The sequence below is a fragment of the Myripristis murdjan genome, chromosome 2 (assembly GCF_902150065.1).
Source record: "Myripristis murdjan chromosome 2, fMyrMur1.1, whole genome shotgun sequence".
NCBI classification, from domain to species: domain Eukaryota; kingdom Metazoa; phylum Chordata; class Actinopteri; order Holocentriformes; family Holocentridae; genus Myripristis; species Myripristis murdjan.
Window position 1 is genome coordinate 11461153 of NC_043981.1, and position 16351 is coordinate 11477503.

Below are 16351 nucleotides of genomic sequence, written 5' to 3' on the forward strand. Positions count from 1 at the left end.
TGTGTGCAAGCAAGTGTTTATTGTGCACTCAGTGGAGAAAGTCCCAAATGTTACACACAAAAAGAGAAGCAATGCTTTTGTCAAATCTGCGTGCCTGTAAAGCATTCACCAAGACTTAAGGTTCACCCATGTAAGTAACAATCTTTGCGCTTCATTTTTCAGATCTGCATTAAGAACACGAAAGCCATCAAAGGTCACACATTCTGGAAGAAAACGGAAACCTCAGCAGAGGAGGCGGGTGCTGCCACAGGATGTTTTCCTTCAAGAGGCGGGGTGCGAGGTGGGAGTCGATCAGTCAGAAGCAGAAAGAGAAGATGCTACATGAGAGAAAGAATGGGTGACTGAGGCCAGCGCAGGTGCCCTCGTAGCAGATCTCGCCTTTATTTGTGCAGAAGTTGCTGTAGGAGCATGTAGTGTCAGGCGATCAAGATTAGTCTGCTGGCGTTCCTGAGCATAAAAGTCCTGGGGGGCATCTTTGTACAAATCATCTCAAGGCAAGAGGTCGAGATGCGCGTCTGCTGGATCTTCTTGGTCTTCCTGGGCTTCGGATTGTCTCATGCCAAGTTTCTGAGCGCCTGCAGTGGTAGGTTGTCGATTTTCTTGCAACACATAAATCCTTGGTGACAAAGTATTTTCAACCCTTTTTTTTATTGCTTATAGAATGAATAGAGTGAAAATCCAAGATATCTTAGATAATTCTGCAGTAAAAGATATTTCAGATTCTTATTTTAGGGCAATGGGGGTTAAAGGGGTATGCCACCATTTTCATGATTCATATATTGCATAGTATTCCAATGCAATTCTTGCATTGATGTTTTGTAACGCTAGAAATCAGAGAGAGAACCTTTGAATTTGTGATTTGCACTGGGATGTAAAATAGGCTGCTCCATAGACAATCAATGGAGAAGTGACTTTGTGTTGAGGTTGAGGTGTCACACCAAAAATTTATATTCAAGCACCGCTAACGGGTATAAACTGTAGGCTGAACTGGGACACAGGATGAAAGCAGGTGAGTAAAAAGTGAGGTCGACGTGCTTGAACGCGGCACACATCGCAAAAGCTCACTCAGCTCAAGACCAATTCATGTAACAAACAGTAATTCACAATTCACGTTAACCGCGCCCTTTGGGCATGGGGAAATGATACTGACTGACTCACGTATGATTCACCTTTCAGCTCAAATTTTCTGTTTTTCACATGAAACCTGAAGCCAGTTAAAAGGCTGAAATACGCTCAGTCGTGGTTTTGTGAAAAAGTTTCCATGTGTGGGTGGAGTTACTGTGAAATGACAAGTATCAAAGTCCGAATTTCAGTTAGGAAAATTAAATGCAAATAAGAGTTTGTGTCAATTTGCTCAACTGTAATAAACCATTTTCTTTCTTTGGTGTGTTACAGAGGAAGCAGACACCAGCATCCTAAAAACTGTCGCCTCTCTGTTTGGGGTGCAGCTCAACAGCACTGGTAATGATGATTATAAGCCTAAATACTCAGTGTACCTAATTACAGATGTTGCATTACGTTACATCTGTGTGTGTGTGTGTGTGTGTCCATAACTTGTAATCAGAATATAACGTGGATCATGAACACTTCTCTCTCTCCAGACAATCTAAAACTCCTCTGTTTACCGGTCAATGGCACAGTGTCTGTGCCGTGTCCAAACCCGGACGGTGCAGAAGTGGCCTTCAGCCTCAGCCTGGGCCGGGACGTGATCGCCAGTCACTCGTGCAAGGAGCACAACAACGCGTCCAAGCATTCAGAGAACGTCGTGAAAATCAGTGCGGGCGTGGAGCTGCACAGGAATGTCACGGAAGGATCAATCAGTTTTGTCGTGGCCGCCAGGAAATCTGGGAACTACAGCTGTGCAGCCACACGCACTTGGCCTCCTCCCATTCTGCCATTACACAACACCTCGAATATCCTGGTACTCATGGAAGGTAAATTCTCCTCTGAGTTGCTGAGGTTCACCTGTTTTAATGTGCATGCACTCTTAGATTAGGGCTTTCTCATTTCTTATATATTTTACTTTGAATATTTGCTCTCCCAGGACACGACTGCACATGCGAGTCAGACCATGAAGATCAACCCCCCCCTGTGTACCCTCTGTGGATATGGATTCTGGGGATTGCAGCAGTCGGCGCCTACAGCCTCATTGTGACCATCATTGCTTTTGTCAACTGGGTAAGACACATCTGACGTTCACACACAAAAATGCACACACAAGTGACTTTTTCTAGGATGCCCAAAACAAAATCAAACAAAGGATGGGGATTTAAATCCATAAGAAACAAAAGCTTTAGACACCGTTTGGATGAGAAAACACAGCAAGATTCAGCAAACTGCAAATATTAAGTGTGGCATTTTTTAAAATAATTTACACTGCTGTCTCTGTGTCCTGCAGCTCAAGTTGAAGAGAAAAGATTCTCAAAGTGACTACATGAACACCAAACCCAGAGCACCCAAGGGCCACAGGAAGGGAGGCGTTCAGCACCCCATACCACGGCACTTCTGACTACATCTACGTGCAGCTCTGCGGACCGATCACAGAAGATGAAACGGGGGGGAATCCTTCTTGAAAGTTTACTCTGGACCTTTGCCTTTGAAAAGTGGTGGATTAGCGAGCGTGTGTATGTGTGTGAGCGTGCGTGTGTGTGTGTAAAAGGAGGGTTTGATTAGTGTTTTTTTTCCCTGTTCACCACAAGTAGCACAGTTCTTCGTACAGTAATGGTTGTAAATAAAGTCTCTGTTTACTTCTTTTTTGCCTCGCTGTCTTCCTGTCTCTCTCACACATACACACACACACACACGCACACATACACATACACAAAGCTGTAGTTGGAATCCCCTCGGCTTGTGGTCTCATTCGAAACTGTGTGAATGAGGGGAGTAACCATGTTCACGGCTGTGATTCACCAATGTGAGTCAGTGTGGTGTGTCCTGGTTCAAAGTGACGAGCCCTCTTTAAGACACAAAAAACAAAATCTATCTCTGTCAGGCCTCCACACAGAGAGAAGAGTCACTTTATCCAAAACAATTTCTGAAAATCATCTTACCAACCTGCACTCGCACTATTTATATCACATCTTGCTATTTTTCCAGCATGCCCTGACACTTCTGAGAAAAGGGCCGCACAGAGGCAGTTCTCAGAAACCAGAGGTTGATGACAGCCAGATATGTAAGGAGACTGCTAACACTTCAAACAAAAACAATCTGCACCGTTTCCTGTCTTGCTCCTTGAACTTTTCTTTTTTTGTTTTTTCCGCCTTGTGCCTTTTTGTGACCTCGCCGCCTCAGTGGGACGCCACCTTTACCTTGCTCACCTTGCAGTTTGAATGCAGCGATTGCAAGCGCGCAGACAGTTTGGGTTTTATCGCTTTCATTCATTCAGGGTCTTACTCATCAACTATCAAAAGCATCAGCAAGATCCGACATTACCTGCGGGCTTAGCAATTGGATGTCTACTGTAACACTCTTTGTGTCATTTGTAATGAAAAAAAGTGGTGACTCTGTCTTTTCTGTTGCTGCAATTTCCGATTAATTCTGATTAATTGATGAGTCACTTTAGATAGAAATCAGTTGGTAAATGTGCAGTCACTGTAAATATGTAAGTGGATGGAAATTTGGTTAAGAAACAGTCACTATTGCACTCCACAGTAATATAACCTGCTAGGTGGTTTGCTCAATGCTCAGCTAAACAGCCTATAAAGCTATAAATTTCAGATGTAATGACTTGTTCCTTTTATTTCCCATATGTAATCATACATAGAATAATGTGGGTTACCAGAATCAACCTCTGCCTCTGTTTTTTCGTCATAGTTGTGCGGTTCTTCTCAAGAAACTTCCAGAAATTTGTGCATCTTATCAAGCGATCGCTTCCTTATTCTGCATGGCCGTTATTTCTTCCTGCACCTTTTTCGAATAGCATTTCTTTACCATTATAATCTCTTCATCATGAGTAGCATTTCACTATTTCCTTAATTTATATCATGATATTGTGTATTTATTTACTCATTTATTGGTTTTGTTTGTTTTTTATTAGTGATGCTAAATGACGTAATTTCTTGGAAAAACAGCACCTCTCATATTTTCCCTATAATTAATGCAGTACATAATATCATGGTTCTTCACAGGAAAAGTCTTTAGAAATTAACAGTTAGATATAAACTCCTTTTACAGGAACTTATAAGAAAATTGCAGACCTGAAAAATGAAGCATTGCAAAGAGGGACATTAACCTTATTATTGTAATTGTTCAGAATATAAAATGAATTTGGACTGACACGTAATTCGAATTTAAATAGCTTTATTTTGACTAGATACTCATTTATGGTCACAAGTATCAGTCTGGATACTTCCGCACATGGAAAGGCCTCCACAAACTTCCATTCAGTTTTGAAATGTTGTCAGGACATCAGTGCACGTTCAGGTACATACAGACAAAGGAACAGCAGTAGCATTACACACACAGGAACACGACCCTGTTTAATGACCGCACCTTTCTTTTGCAATGATTTCAAGGATGAGTTATGAGGATATCAACATATGGGACAGTCTGTGTTAATGATCGCTGCACAGGCTGACACTGTTGAACCAGTTTCAGCCTCTGAGCCCTCCTCGGGGTCCCAGTCAGTCACTGTGCTTTAAGCTCCGAGTCGGATCCCCGGTCTTCTGGAAAGATACGACTCCTGAGCATCTCCGCCCTGTCCTCCTCGCTCGCAGACTCCAGCTCCTGCGCTGTTACCTGGGGGATGGACACAGCAACGTGAGCGTATGCGGTGTCAGCCTTGATATCGCTGAGGATTTATTTGACAGCGTCACTGAAGCCGCTTCCAACCCATTCTGTCCCTTGCTGACTGAAAGAAAAGCTTAGTATGTGTGACAGTAAATTGTCTGAGAAAATAATCTGCCTGAGCTGCTCCACTGATATTACAGGGTTTCTGCAGGTGTCAGCAAATCTAATTTAATGCTTTTTAATGCCACTTTAAACAAATTTAATGCCCATGTCCAACTGTAGATAGTTTTCTTATAAGAGAGAGAGAGAGAGGGAGAGAGAGAAAGAGAGAGAGAGAAAGAGAGAAAATTGTAAGTATTTGACAATGCTAATCTTGAATATTTGAGAAAATCTAAATTTACATTAACCGTCACTCTATAGTGAATTAGAAATGGCTCACAAGACGGTTTAGAGTCTCAGAATTTATTTGCATATTTCAAAAATAACAAAACCAGCCTGAAGTGGTAGCAGCAGGTGTGGCAGTAGCGGCAGGTGTGGTGGCGACAGAAGTTGTGTTGCTGGTCACGGCAAAGAAATTCAGCACAGTTAACTGCTGCCTGCCTTTAATCGCTGACTTGTGACTATCTGACAGCATGTGTGATTTCATCACATTGACACCCATTGTGCAAAGTTTGAAGATCTTTTTGCACACGCTGCAAAATGCCTCTGCGGGTTTACCGTCGACGGGCTTTAACCAGGTTCTGAATAGTTCCTCCTTCCATCAAGTGTATTAAATTTTTTAATACCTCTGGACATCGACTTGAATGCTTTTTAATGCCATTTAAGGCCTTAATTTTCGCAAAATCTATGTAATGACTTTTAATGCTTTTTAATGACCCGCGGAAACCCTGTATTATCTATTATCTCTTTGCGGGAATCAGATTGAAAGATGCTGAGAGGACAGAAAGTACCACATCCAGACATAACAGTAGCACGGCAGAGTAGCCGCATTTCGCTTGAATTTCATCAGCACTTAAAATTCAAGTGAAAATGGGAGTTTTATGCTATGCTGCTTTCATTTTTGCATTTCTCAATTTCCGGTCGAAGTCAAGTCGGTTTAGACGATATCCATCGTCAATTTAGACAAACAGAGTCTGTTGCAAGAATCAAACATTTGAGTGCTTTTTTGATACGTTTTGAAGCCCTAACATTGTGGAAGGATTGAAAAATCAGCAGTGACCTCACATCATGGAGGAACATAATATGCGACAGCAATATTTAGAAGGTTCAATGAAAACTGATGTGTTGCTCTTTCCAGTTGATATTTTGGAAGGAAAATGCGTCACTATTCACATATTTCTAAGTTATCTACGTAAAGCAGGTCCGCAACATCTTCCGATATGCCTGAGGGAAGAGTTTTGAAACAGTTAATGTGTAAAACTGGCTAACGCTATAATATTATTATGATATTAGCTTTCCTGTCAGATCTGAGAAATGTAATGATTCATGTAAATGTAAAGCAAATATGCCTTACAAATGAGGTGCACAGAAAAGAAATGAGAGAGAGAGGTGAGCAGCATTTTGACAAAAGGAAGGGTCTCATGTCCGTGAGCACTTGGAGGCCTCACCAGGACGGGGGTGTATCCCAGGACCCGCAGGTGGCGAATCTTGACAGCCAGGGGACCCCGGGGACGGGACGTACCGTAGCACAAGGCAGAACTGGGTGTGCAAATGACGGCAATTCTAAGACATCAGAACAAGAGAAAAAAAAATGATTTCTGAACTCTAAAAGGTCAAAATTTGAATTTAGGCATGACAGGATGAATGTAGACTAGAGTTTTGGTTACATGAATGAGAGTCACTGGGAGAAAATGAACCAGCGGCCTTATTTTCACTGAACAGCACAGCACTTTGTGTTAGAAACTTCATCAAGACAAAGTGATCCTCAGCAGTGTGAATACCGATTGGGACTTTTTTTTTTTAATACAGTTTACTTTTTATGTAATTTTCAATTCTGATTTCAGTTTAGTTCCAGTATGTTTTATAGGGGTGAGGTTTTTTTTCTCCTCTTTTCAAGTGTTTAGTTTCAGTTTGATTCAGATCTAGTTCTAGTTTTAAGTGATCTTGTTAGAAGTGGCAGTTTATAAACATATATTGACAGCAATTCAGAACAGGCATTTTGTAATACTAACAAAAAAATCAAATTCTTTTAGTTTTTTTTAAATAATAAAAATAATAATTAGAGGAAAAAAGGCCATTAAATGCAGACAAAAAAAGAGAAATTTAGAAATGTGTGCAGAAAAGACAAAGAAAAAAATGAGAGGTTAGTGTGTGTATGTAGGTCAGTGTCAGTTTTTGATTTATTTTAGTTGGTTTTACAGGTAGACAAGGCAGTTCACACTCTTTCTCACTTATATTTTTTCCAAATTGATGACCACGCTGTTTAACATCTGGTTTTCGTCTAAGCTTCAGTTCCAGCTCACAACAACAGCTTGCTCCTCGGAAAAAGCACATCACTTAGAAACTGTTGTAACTTCAAGTATTTCCCTGACTCAGACTTTCAAAATTTGTTTACATCTGGATGCAAACCAGACAAGGAAGCCACAGGAATGATTATCCCTGTGCTATTAAAGGTAAATAAGAGAAAGTCACTGTTTTGTTCTCTGACTCCTTCTTTATAGATTGTTTTCGTATGAGGCGCAGATGTGCTGTACACGCTCCGTTGCAGGTGTTAAAAGCCCCACACTGTTTAAACGGGAGGCCGCAACATCCTCTGCACAAGCTTAGACAGCATATTCAATCTTCACCCAGGATATCAGAGCACGAGAAAAAAAAATTTGGTTATTGAAAAAACACCTGCAGCTTTGGCTGGTGATGTCACCGCCTGCAACCCAGGGCTGATCTCTTACCTTTGACTGCTCTCTGCTGGAGGAGATTCAACTCCCGACTCCTCTCTGCTCTCCCTTTCAGTCAGCACCGGGGGTTTGCTTACAACACCATCTGAGAGTGAGCACGCACACAGCAGAAATTGTGTTTTGTTGTCATTTTCAAAAGCACCATTAATGCTTTAGAGTAGGACAAATCATGAATTAGACATAATGAATCAGTTTTAACATTGCTGTGATATATTTAAACAACAGAATGAACACTTTTAGGACTATTAAAGCATTTCTGCCTTATTTCACAGTTCGAATTCGAGTGTCTCTGACTCTCTGCGTCCTTCCCCCCCTGCGTCAGTGTTTACCTATGAAGTATGCGTTCTCCACCATCACTGATTCCTGCAGCAACCAGTCAGCTCCGTCGCCCACGGCACCCTGCAGGGCCCGCGAGAGTTCAGGGCTGCTGGACGGGCTGCCCAGGGCGGGGCTTCCCAGGACAGATGGAGGGACAGTCAGGGGCCGAGGGAGGGGCGGGCGGTCCAGACGGAGACACAAGTCCACTGTCTGAAACTTTCTCTCCTGGCCGAGGATGAATTTGTGTCCTGGATAGAGATGGTTATGTTTACATCCAATTGTCAGAGGAAAATTGAGGAAATAAACTTTGAAATGCTGCAAAAAATTAAAGGAAAATTAGCTGTGTGTACTTGGAAATATTCAAAAGCACTACAAACTTTACTGTGGTATTGACATGCTTTTTTTCCGATCTCCACTCAGCTTTTATAATTCAGTGCATCATAAACATAAATGCATAATTTGCATAAAAAAGTGAGGGATGGCAAAGGACAGAAAGAAAAAGACTAGTGTGTGTGTGTGTGTGTGTGTGTGTGTGTGTGTGTGTGTGTGTGTGTGTGTGTGAGCCCTCTGACCTGTGGTAGTGCTGAGCTGCTCCAGTGTGCTGCTCTGCAGGAGGTGCTCCAGCAGGGCAGGGGGGAAGTGGACCAGCACACACAGACAGTAAACCACCTTCAGCACCTCAGGAGGGGACATCCTGGACAGGTACGAGTCCAGAACGCGGCTGACGCTGTCCAGGAACCTGAAGCCACCCGACAAGACAAAAAAAAAAACAAAAAAAAAAAAAAAAAACATCAAGCCTGGCAATCAACAGCCGTGTGAGATTACAAAAACTCAGAAAAGAAGAGAAAATCAACCCAGACACCATACTGTGATGCCAGCCTGTCTGAGATACTGGTAGGATTGTTAATGAGTTACCATTATGTATTTACATAACCCGTGATTATTTAGGAGGAATGGCCTTTATAAGAGATGGACCTACTGCTGTCTGTGCTCACGCAGGTCGTAGTTGAGCGAGGAGTATGCCTTGATGACACACAGCGTGTCTTTGAGCGTTAGAGCGTCTGGGTTCGCGATCAGCCTCTCTGCAAAGGCCTCCATTAAGGCGGCGGGACAGAAGGCCAGATCCTTGAACGCAGACAGGAGGAGGACCACCTGGAGCAGAGAGAGGAAAGTGTTACAACACTATACACTGTGCAATATAACACCGAGCTAACGTTAAAGCAGTGTATGTATTGTTATGTAACGTTATAGCAGTGTATGTGACTGTATATGAACACAGTCAGCCAAACTAAGACATGCCTGAATAGCAGATCATTATTTTTACAGTGTTTAGGCAAGGCCAGAGGGAAACATTTCCTATTCAAAGAAAATAATTCCTACTCTTATGAAATGATTGTTGCCATGAAACTAGAGAACATTACGGACTCTCAGCACATAGGAACAATCTTTAAACCTGTACTTACAATATTTTGAAATAGAAAAAATGTCCCATTCTTTATTATTTTGGAGGGAAATGCTTCATTTAAGCACAGGGATTAGCAGACAGTTGCCAGAACGTGAGAGTGTATTCACGCTTGAAGCATGTGTCCCTGCAGTGAATGGTGTCTGGTGATACTTGTGTGTGTGTGTGTGTGTGTGTGTCCGGCACCTGTTTGGTGCGCCATATATCCAGCGTAGTGGCGATGTAGTCTGAGATGCCCGTGAGCAGACCCAAGTCTCTGTAGTGCAGCTCCCGGCAGGCCTTCAGGACTTTAAATATTCTGTTGAAGGGGATTCCATTGATATTCTCTGTCGGGACAAACAGATAAGAAGAGAGAGAGCAGGTTGGTAAGTATTTTAAAGGAGAATCTGGGAGTCTTTGCTTGTTTAGAAGTGGACAATTTGACAATGCATAATATGTAAAATGTGAAAATATAATCTTGGGACAATGGGTGTTGGCCAGAGAAATTTCCAACTTGCAAAAAGAGGTTTTTACCGGTGATCTTCTCACTGCAGACGTCCAGCAGCAGCCTGGAATGGAAGCCCATGGCGGCCATAGTGGTGATCATGTACTGGGAGTTGGGGAGGCTGAACTGGTCTGTCATCGATAAAGCTTTTTTCTGGAGAGGAGAGGCGCACGATAAAATGTAAGTATACGCTGAATATGACTCCCGGCTAAAATGACGGTTGTTTTTGGGAGTTGCTAAGGGAGCACAGCTGACTGTTTCTTATAATAAGAAACTGTGCATTTCCCTGCATACACAAAATCTGCTGCAACATTAAAGCTTCTGATTGCTTCAGTCTGAAAGCTGAGCAACTTGACACACCGACCTCGAGTTTCTTCTTGAGGGCCAGTGGGGCGTCTTTCCCCACGATGCGCATCATCGTCTGCAGAGGCATTACATCCTTGATCCTGGGAAGATGATTCTCAACTACCAGCCTGAGATGGAAGAAAAAGTAATATCTTTGTAAAGAAATCTGAAAAATTAAAGTAAAAAACATACATTATAATGGCTGGGTATGAACGGAGAAACTGACTGGCCTAAATGACAAGGTTTTATTTTCTGCTCCAATTCTAAAAGCCTTCATCATCATCATACGTTTCATCATTCATTTACGGTATGATGAAAAGCAAAGCAACAACTGCTACAGGCACAAAATAAACCTGATTTTTGACACCAGTCGATAGTCATCACCTCATGCCCTCCTTAAGTGCATCGACATTGGGGCTGCTCTCCATGTGTTCCAGACAGGAGGCGAGGATGGACAGACACTTCTCGTCAAACTCATTCAGATTCTCCTGTAAGAGGACAACCCACACAGATACACAAACAATAAGAAGACACAAATACAAGAGCATATTTTCCCTTGACCCTCCTGTTACCTGCAAACTTACCGACATATTTTATCAGCTGGGGTTAATTTGAGAAACCTTAAGAAAATGATTATAATAAAAACTGTTACTCAAGTTTATGTGTCAGAAGGAAGTTTTTTGAAGATTATAAACGGCATGTTATAGTTCCACGTGTGGTTATTACCCACCTGGCAGGCTCGCAGGAAGGTCTGGACCACACGGCTGCGCTGGGGCACACCCAGCTTGATGACGGCCAGGAGACAGTAGGCCAGGTCTTCATGCTGCATGTGCCTTGCCGCCTTCATGGCCTTTTGCAGCAGCTTCTCAAAGCCGGGGTGCTCGAACACCAGCTGTAGCTCGTAGCGCCGCTGCTCCTCGGACAGCTTCTTGGTGGTGGTCCACATGTGCGACAGGCAGTTGCTGATGTGACGGTTCGTGACCTCGCACTGGCAGGTCAAGTCCAACACATCCATGGGGGAGCGACACTCCTCCAGCTTGGCAAAGAAAGGGTTCGCCTTTCGTGTCTTGACCAAAACAGAATCTGTGGGCTGGCTCTCACTGGGGGACGAGGACGGTGACGGCCGAGTGGACTTCTCTTCCAGCCTCTCATTGGGACTAAAACCCTGAGAGTAATATCTCACCGAACTGAGGACATTCCCAGCCAGGGGGGTCTGACTCTGTCTAGTGCTCCAGATGTGTGGCAACCACTTATCACTGGAAGAAGCGTCCCTGACTGATATTATGGGGCGATGTCGCTGTTGCCATAGTGATCTGCGGCTGCAGAATCGCAGGGCAAACCTCATGACCTCCTCTGTCACCCAGGCTGTCATGGTGTCCTGATGAACATAAAACACACTGAAGGAGCTGTGTCAGGGTGGAAAAAATAACATGACACATTCAGCTTTTCAACACTTCAATACTTTCATACATACAAACTCATTTTGTACAACAGATTAGCTCATACTTACACTAAGTGGTGACACAGCTGCCAACAACTTGGTCAATGTCAGAGATGGAGACCAGGTAATGGCAAGAGTCACTCAGTTAAAACTTGCCTGACTTCACTTTATAGGTTTTCCCTACACTTTCCCGTCCCCAACAAATTTATTAATAAATTTTAGTAACGACATGAGGAACTATTTTTGAGCCACAAGGTCAAAAAAACGACACCTTCCTTCAAATCCCGGCCAAATTAGCTGTTAGCTAGCTAACGTTAGCTAAGATGCTGAGTTACTTATTGCTCTAACCATATAAACGGATATAATCCTCCCGACGAAAGTCATGACATCTACCGGGCTGGGCAACACCTCACAGAAGATGATACAAACGACAGACAGCTGCTTAGTTTACCCTGTGTAACATTAACTAGCCCAAAACATTTTAGCATGTCGGCACGCTGCCCCAAGTATGTGCGCTGCCATTTTAGGTCCCACCTCTCGACCTGACACAACGCGAGCTGTCAGACGCTGTCAAACTCTCACCAAACTTTGTTTTATGAGACCCAAAAATATCCATAGACTATTAATCCTGTTTATAAGAAAATATTTCAAACGTGTCGCTCTTTATAATCAAAATTTCCGTGTTTATAACACGCTTTGGGGTTTTTATTTGTGCGTGTTGCTTCCTTGTCGGGCACAATTAAGCGTAGCGCCACTGGTCTCCTAGCAACCGACGCCATCCAGAGCCATGGCAAAGTTTGTGCTCGCTGGTAAAGCTTCTTATTTTGTTTTCGTTGTTTAAACAAACTGCAATCACTTTGGTGTTTTCCTCGAATACAAAAATAATATTCTTCTCTTTCTTTTTTCTTTCTTTTTTTTTTTTTTAATTTATTTTTTTTGTCAGGCAAAGCAGACTGCCCTTTTTATGCCAAAGCAGAGCTTCTAGCAGACAAGCTCCAAGGATCTCTGCCCAACTTCAGCATCCATAAGATCTGCATTCACCCGGATGAATGGGAGGTAACAGTTAACATTCTCATTAACATAATCCCTTGAATTTACAGATTAGGATATCATCCCTTTTAACTTTGTCCATCCTCTGTCACTGTCCTGTGTTAGGAGTGGCTGGAGGTCACCTGCAGAGCGAACGGATGGAAACACCAGCAGTCTCCCTTGATTTGGAGGGACCTGGTGCACCGCGGGGGCAAAGGGATGCTCCTGGGGGGTTTCAGTGACTTCCTGGAGCACTGTCAGGTAGACATCTCTGTAAAGCATATAATTCTGGATCATCTAATTTTGTTCTTAGACTCCAGGTGCCCAAACATGTACGCATATTAAATGTTACAACACTTTCAGCAAGACTTCTGTGAGCAGTCTCTAAAATTTCCTTGCTTATATTGTATAAATGCAGTCTCCAGTTGCATTGCTTTTTTTTTTTTTTTTTTTAAAGGCGTATTCTGTGTTAGCTGATCAATTTATTTAAACTCCTCCACTGCTTCAACAGGCTGATCACTGATCAGAACAGTTGGAAAATAATGGCAGGCAGTGATCATATCAGCCGGCTCACTTTTGTTAACGTACCACACTCTTTGTTTGGGTGGCTCTGGCAGGACTACTACAACATCACATTAGAAATGCCCACAGATCTGATGCTGAAGATTGCAGCGGAGAATCTGGAGACGAAGATGAAGCTGATTGTGGAGGAAGAGCGTCGTGTCAGCCTCCTCCAGCCTTTTCATATATGGATCACCAGGTGGGTTATTAGAAAATCAGAAAGAAAAATAAACTTTGGACGACAGACTTTCAATCTGATGTGCAGCATACAGTAGTCGTTTTTAGTAAAATATTAATGGTATGAATTTCATGTCATGCTTGAGCAACTGGAGAAAGAACAGCTGCACCTGGAAAACTGCTCTCTTTGTCTAGTCAAGTCACTTTTATTTCTATGGCTCATTTAGAAACAACAGGAGTTGACCCAAATTGCTTCACAGTCATGGCAGAGGGGTTTACAATACAAATGTACAAGACTGAGAGAGTTATACATAAAAGACAAGACTAAAATGGAAAACACACTGAAGAGAAATAGAGGTAAAATCAAGTATTAAAATAAGAAATTAAGAAGTTGAGAGGAAATGGATAAAACCAGAAAAAAAAACTCAATTAACCCATCAACAGAAACAGAATACAACTCAATAAGAGAACAACAGAGATGAATTAAGAATGGACTTGACAAAAAACAAACAAACACTGTGTTATAGCAGATTGGTAAAAATAAAGTATTGTGAAGCTAATTCATGGCCTTAAAAAACAAAAATTTTAAATCAGTTGTGGTTTATTTTATGCAATATTTCCACTAGAAACATCTTTGTCAGACATTCACTTTCTTTCTGTACTAAGTTAATTGCAAATATAATTTGCTGCTGCAAAACAGATGCAGGTCAATCCCTGCAATTCCAGTCACAGACACTGTACCTATAATGCTTCTGTAAACGTAATCTTCATTTTCTTCCATATCTGCTCCCAGTGCTCTCAGCCCAGCCTGCCACATGCTGATCCCTGACCTGCTGTCCTCAGACGTTTTCCCCCACGTCTCTGCCGTGAGCCTCCACCTTCTGGACCTGGATGGGGATGAAGAGGCGCTGCAGGGCCTGAGGATGGAGACGGAGGATATGGCTCTCCCTCTGCTCCACCAGGTACTGGACTTAGAGATTCATATGCCCTGTACCTAACACCCCCTATAACTGTGACTCATCCAAACCTCCTTAGTCATACAGTATATTGATCATATTGATATTGACTGTACAGATCATAGTCTTTGTTCCCTTGGCCTGTGGAGGTTTAGCTGAATGTTTTTGACGCTACATGTGTCTGAAAATAAAGATATATGACCATATCTGTGAACAGGTAACAGTTCACACAGATCTGGAACAGGCCTTTGAAGGAGCAGATGTCATCCTGCTGCTGGATGATCGCTGGCCTGATGGCGGCGATGCAGAGAAAAAAGAGGAGGACGAGGAGGAGGAGGAAAAGAGGAGGCAGGTGAGGAGAATCTCAGAGCGGTACCTCCACTACGGACGACTGATTGCGGAGAGGGCCAAAAGGGAGGTGAAGCTGATTGTGGCCGGCGACTCATTTGCCAACCTGAGGTGCTCTGTGCTCCTGGACAACGCCCACTCCATTGACAGCTGCCGCTTTGTCACCGTGGCAACCCAGTTGGAGTATGAAGCCAGGGCCGTCATCGCAAAGAAGCTGAAAGTGAGGACATCAGGTAGGAGACGATGGAGCTAAGATCTTCCTAGCAGGCCTGAGACTCTACACAAAATTAATAATTTCTCTGTCTTCCTTTAATCTAGATATCACAGATGTCATCGTGTGGGGGAACATCAGTGGTAGTTTCTATGTTGACCTGCAGAGGGCGAAGGTTTTCAATTTTGATGGGGCAATCAAAGGACCGGCCTTCTTTTCCCAGCCAGTCCTGGAAATGCTCTATGACAGGTGAACGTTCATAGCGACACATTTTGAAGAGATTGACTGCATTAAGATCACATAAAAATAAAATGTGACGCAGCAGTGCTTATTCTTGTGTCAAAAGTCGAAGTGAATAATTCTTAGGTGTGCTTTTCAAACTTGTTCCATACTTTGGCTTGCCCTTTGTTTGTTATAGCCGGTTTAGGAGTCAGATGGGCGGGGTTCACAGCAAACACAGCTGGGCTTGGCTCTGGTCTGGCATCACAATACAGCACTGCCTATTCAAATGCACCCTGATATGATACAGTTGCACAAAGCCTGTCTATCTGATCTCTCTGACTGAAGACATCCTGTGTAGGAATATGCCATAAAGCCTAATTCTATAAAATCTATTTAAGTAATCATCCTCTCCCTCTTAAAGGAAATGGCTGGAGACAGAGTTTCAAGACTTGGTTGGTTGTCGCCGTGCGGATGTGGTTTCCAAAACCCGCCAAGGAGCGGCCATGTCGGCTGTCAACGGCATCCTCGCTGTCCTGAAGGCTTGGAATGGCGCTTGCGGTCAAGATGAGGTCCTCTCTTTGGGCGTGAAGTGCCAAGGTAGATGAAATTTAGTCTTCAAGAACGAAAGTCTTTAACGAAGAAGAGACTGATTAAGGGCAGCCTATTCACTTGTCTTACTCCAGATCTGTGAAACTGAGGTTTAGTTTGATTGACTAACGATTGCCTTTGGCTGTCTGCAGGCCACTACAACCTCCCAGACGGCATTGTCTTCTCAATTCCTGTGACCTTCAAGGACGGTAAGTGGTCTCCGCTGCCTGATGTGACCATTCAAGACGAAATGAGAGAGAGACTACAGCTTTCTGCCGATGAACTCAGACAGGTACATCACGTCAAACAATTACAGGGTGTTTGAAATAGCAGACTTTTTTTTTTCCAGCTCCCACGTCACACTGCTTTAGGTGGTGTTTTCAAAATGCCTTTCTATGGTACTGACAAGTGATTTTGCTTTTTCTTTCCTAGGAAAAAGAGCTTGGATCGGAGAGTTAAACACATACTATGAATGCAGAGGACTTTTAACAGATGCTTAAAAAGGTTTTTCATATTTTCATGAAGCAAACTGACTTGCATTATAATGAGACATGAGAACTTGTATGTCCGCATGTCAGGTTTCCAGC

At 43.0% G+C, this 16351-nt stretch overlaps 3 protein-coding genes across 5 annotated transcripts; 2 read left to right on the forward strand and 1 right to left on the reverse strand.

Moving 5' to 3' along the window:
• The first annotated feature begins 316 nt into the window (after positions 1-316).
• On the forward strand, positions 317-2672 carry LOC115373839 (uncharacterized). Its single transcript, XM_030072432.1, has 5 exons — positions 317-583; positions 1396-1461; positions 1602-1934; positions 2045-2178; positions 2399-2672. Exons 1-5 carry the CDS (start codon positions 508-510, stop codon positions 2507-2509), a joined length of 720 nt encoding a protein of 239 aa, XP_029928292.1. The 5' UTR covers positions 317-507; the 3' UTR covers positions 2510-2672.
• A 1608-nt stretch (positions 2673-4280) lies between these two features.
• On the reverse strand, positions 4281-12221 carry fastkd2 (FAST kinase domains 2). 3 transcript variants are annotated; one of them, XM_030068511.1, is made up of 12 exons: positions 11742-12221; positions 10962-11609; positions 10616-10719; positions 10251-10359; positions 9916-10039; positions 9589-9728; positions 8920-9092; positions 8513-8679; positions 7952-8188; positions 7617-7707; positions 6336-6450; positions 4281-4737 (listed from the first exon to the last, which is right to left on the reverse strand). In XM_030068511.1, the coding sequence occupies exons 2-12, from the start codon at positions 11601-11603 to the stop codon at positions 4627-4629; spliced, it is 2013 nt and encodes a 670-aa protein (XP_029924371.1). In that variant the 5' UTR covers positions 11604-11609; positions 11742-12221; the 3' UTR covers positions 4281-4626. The 3 variants fall into 3 exon arrangements, with proteins under 3 accessions (XP_029924371.1, XP_029924379.1, XP_029924366.1); XM_030068519.1 differs by having other exon boundaries at positions 10962-11637; XM_030068506.1 differs by having other exon boundaries at positions 10962-11648.
• Positions 12210-16294, forward strand: mdh1b (malate dehydrogenase 1B, NAD (soluble)). Its single transcript, XM_030068544.1, has 10 exons — positions 12210-12481; positions 12616-12728; positions 12828-12962; positions 13319-13461; positions 14233-14401; positions 14613-14976; positions 15062-15203; positions 15598-15773; positions 15917-16056; positions 16197-16294. Exons 1-10 carry the CDS (start codon positions 12460-12462, stop codon positions 16221-16223), a joined length of 1431 nt encoding a protein of 476 aa, XP_029924404.1. The 5' UTR covers positions 12210-12459; the 3' UTR covers positions 16224-16294.
• The last annotated feature ends 57 nt before the right edge of the window (positions 16295-16351 follow it).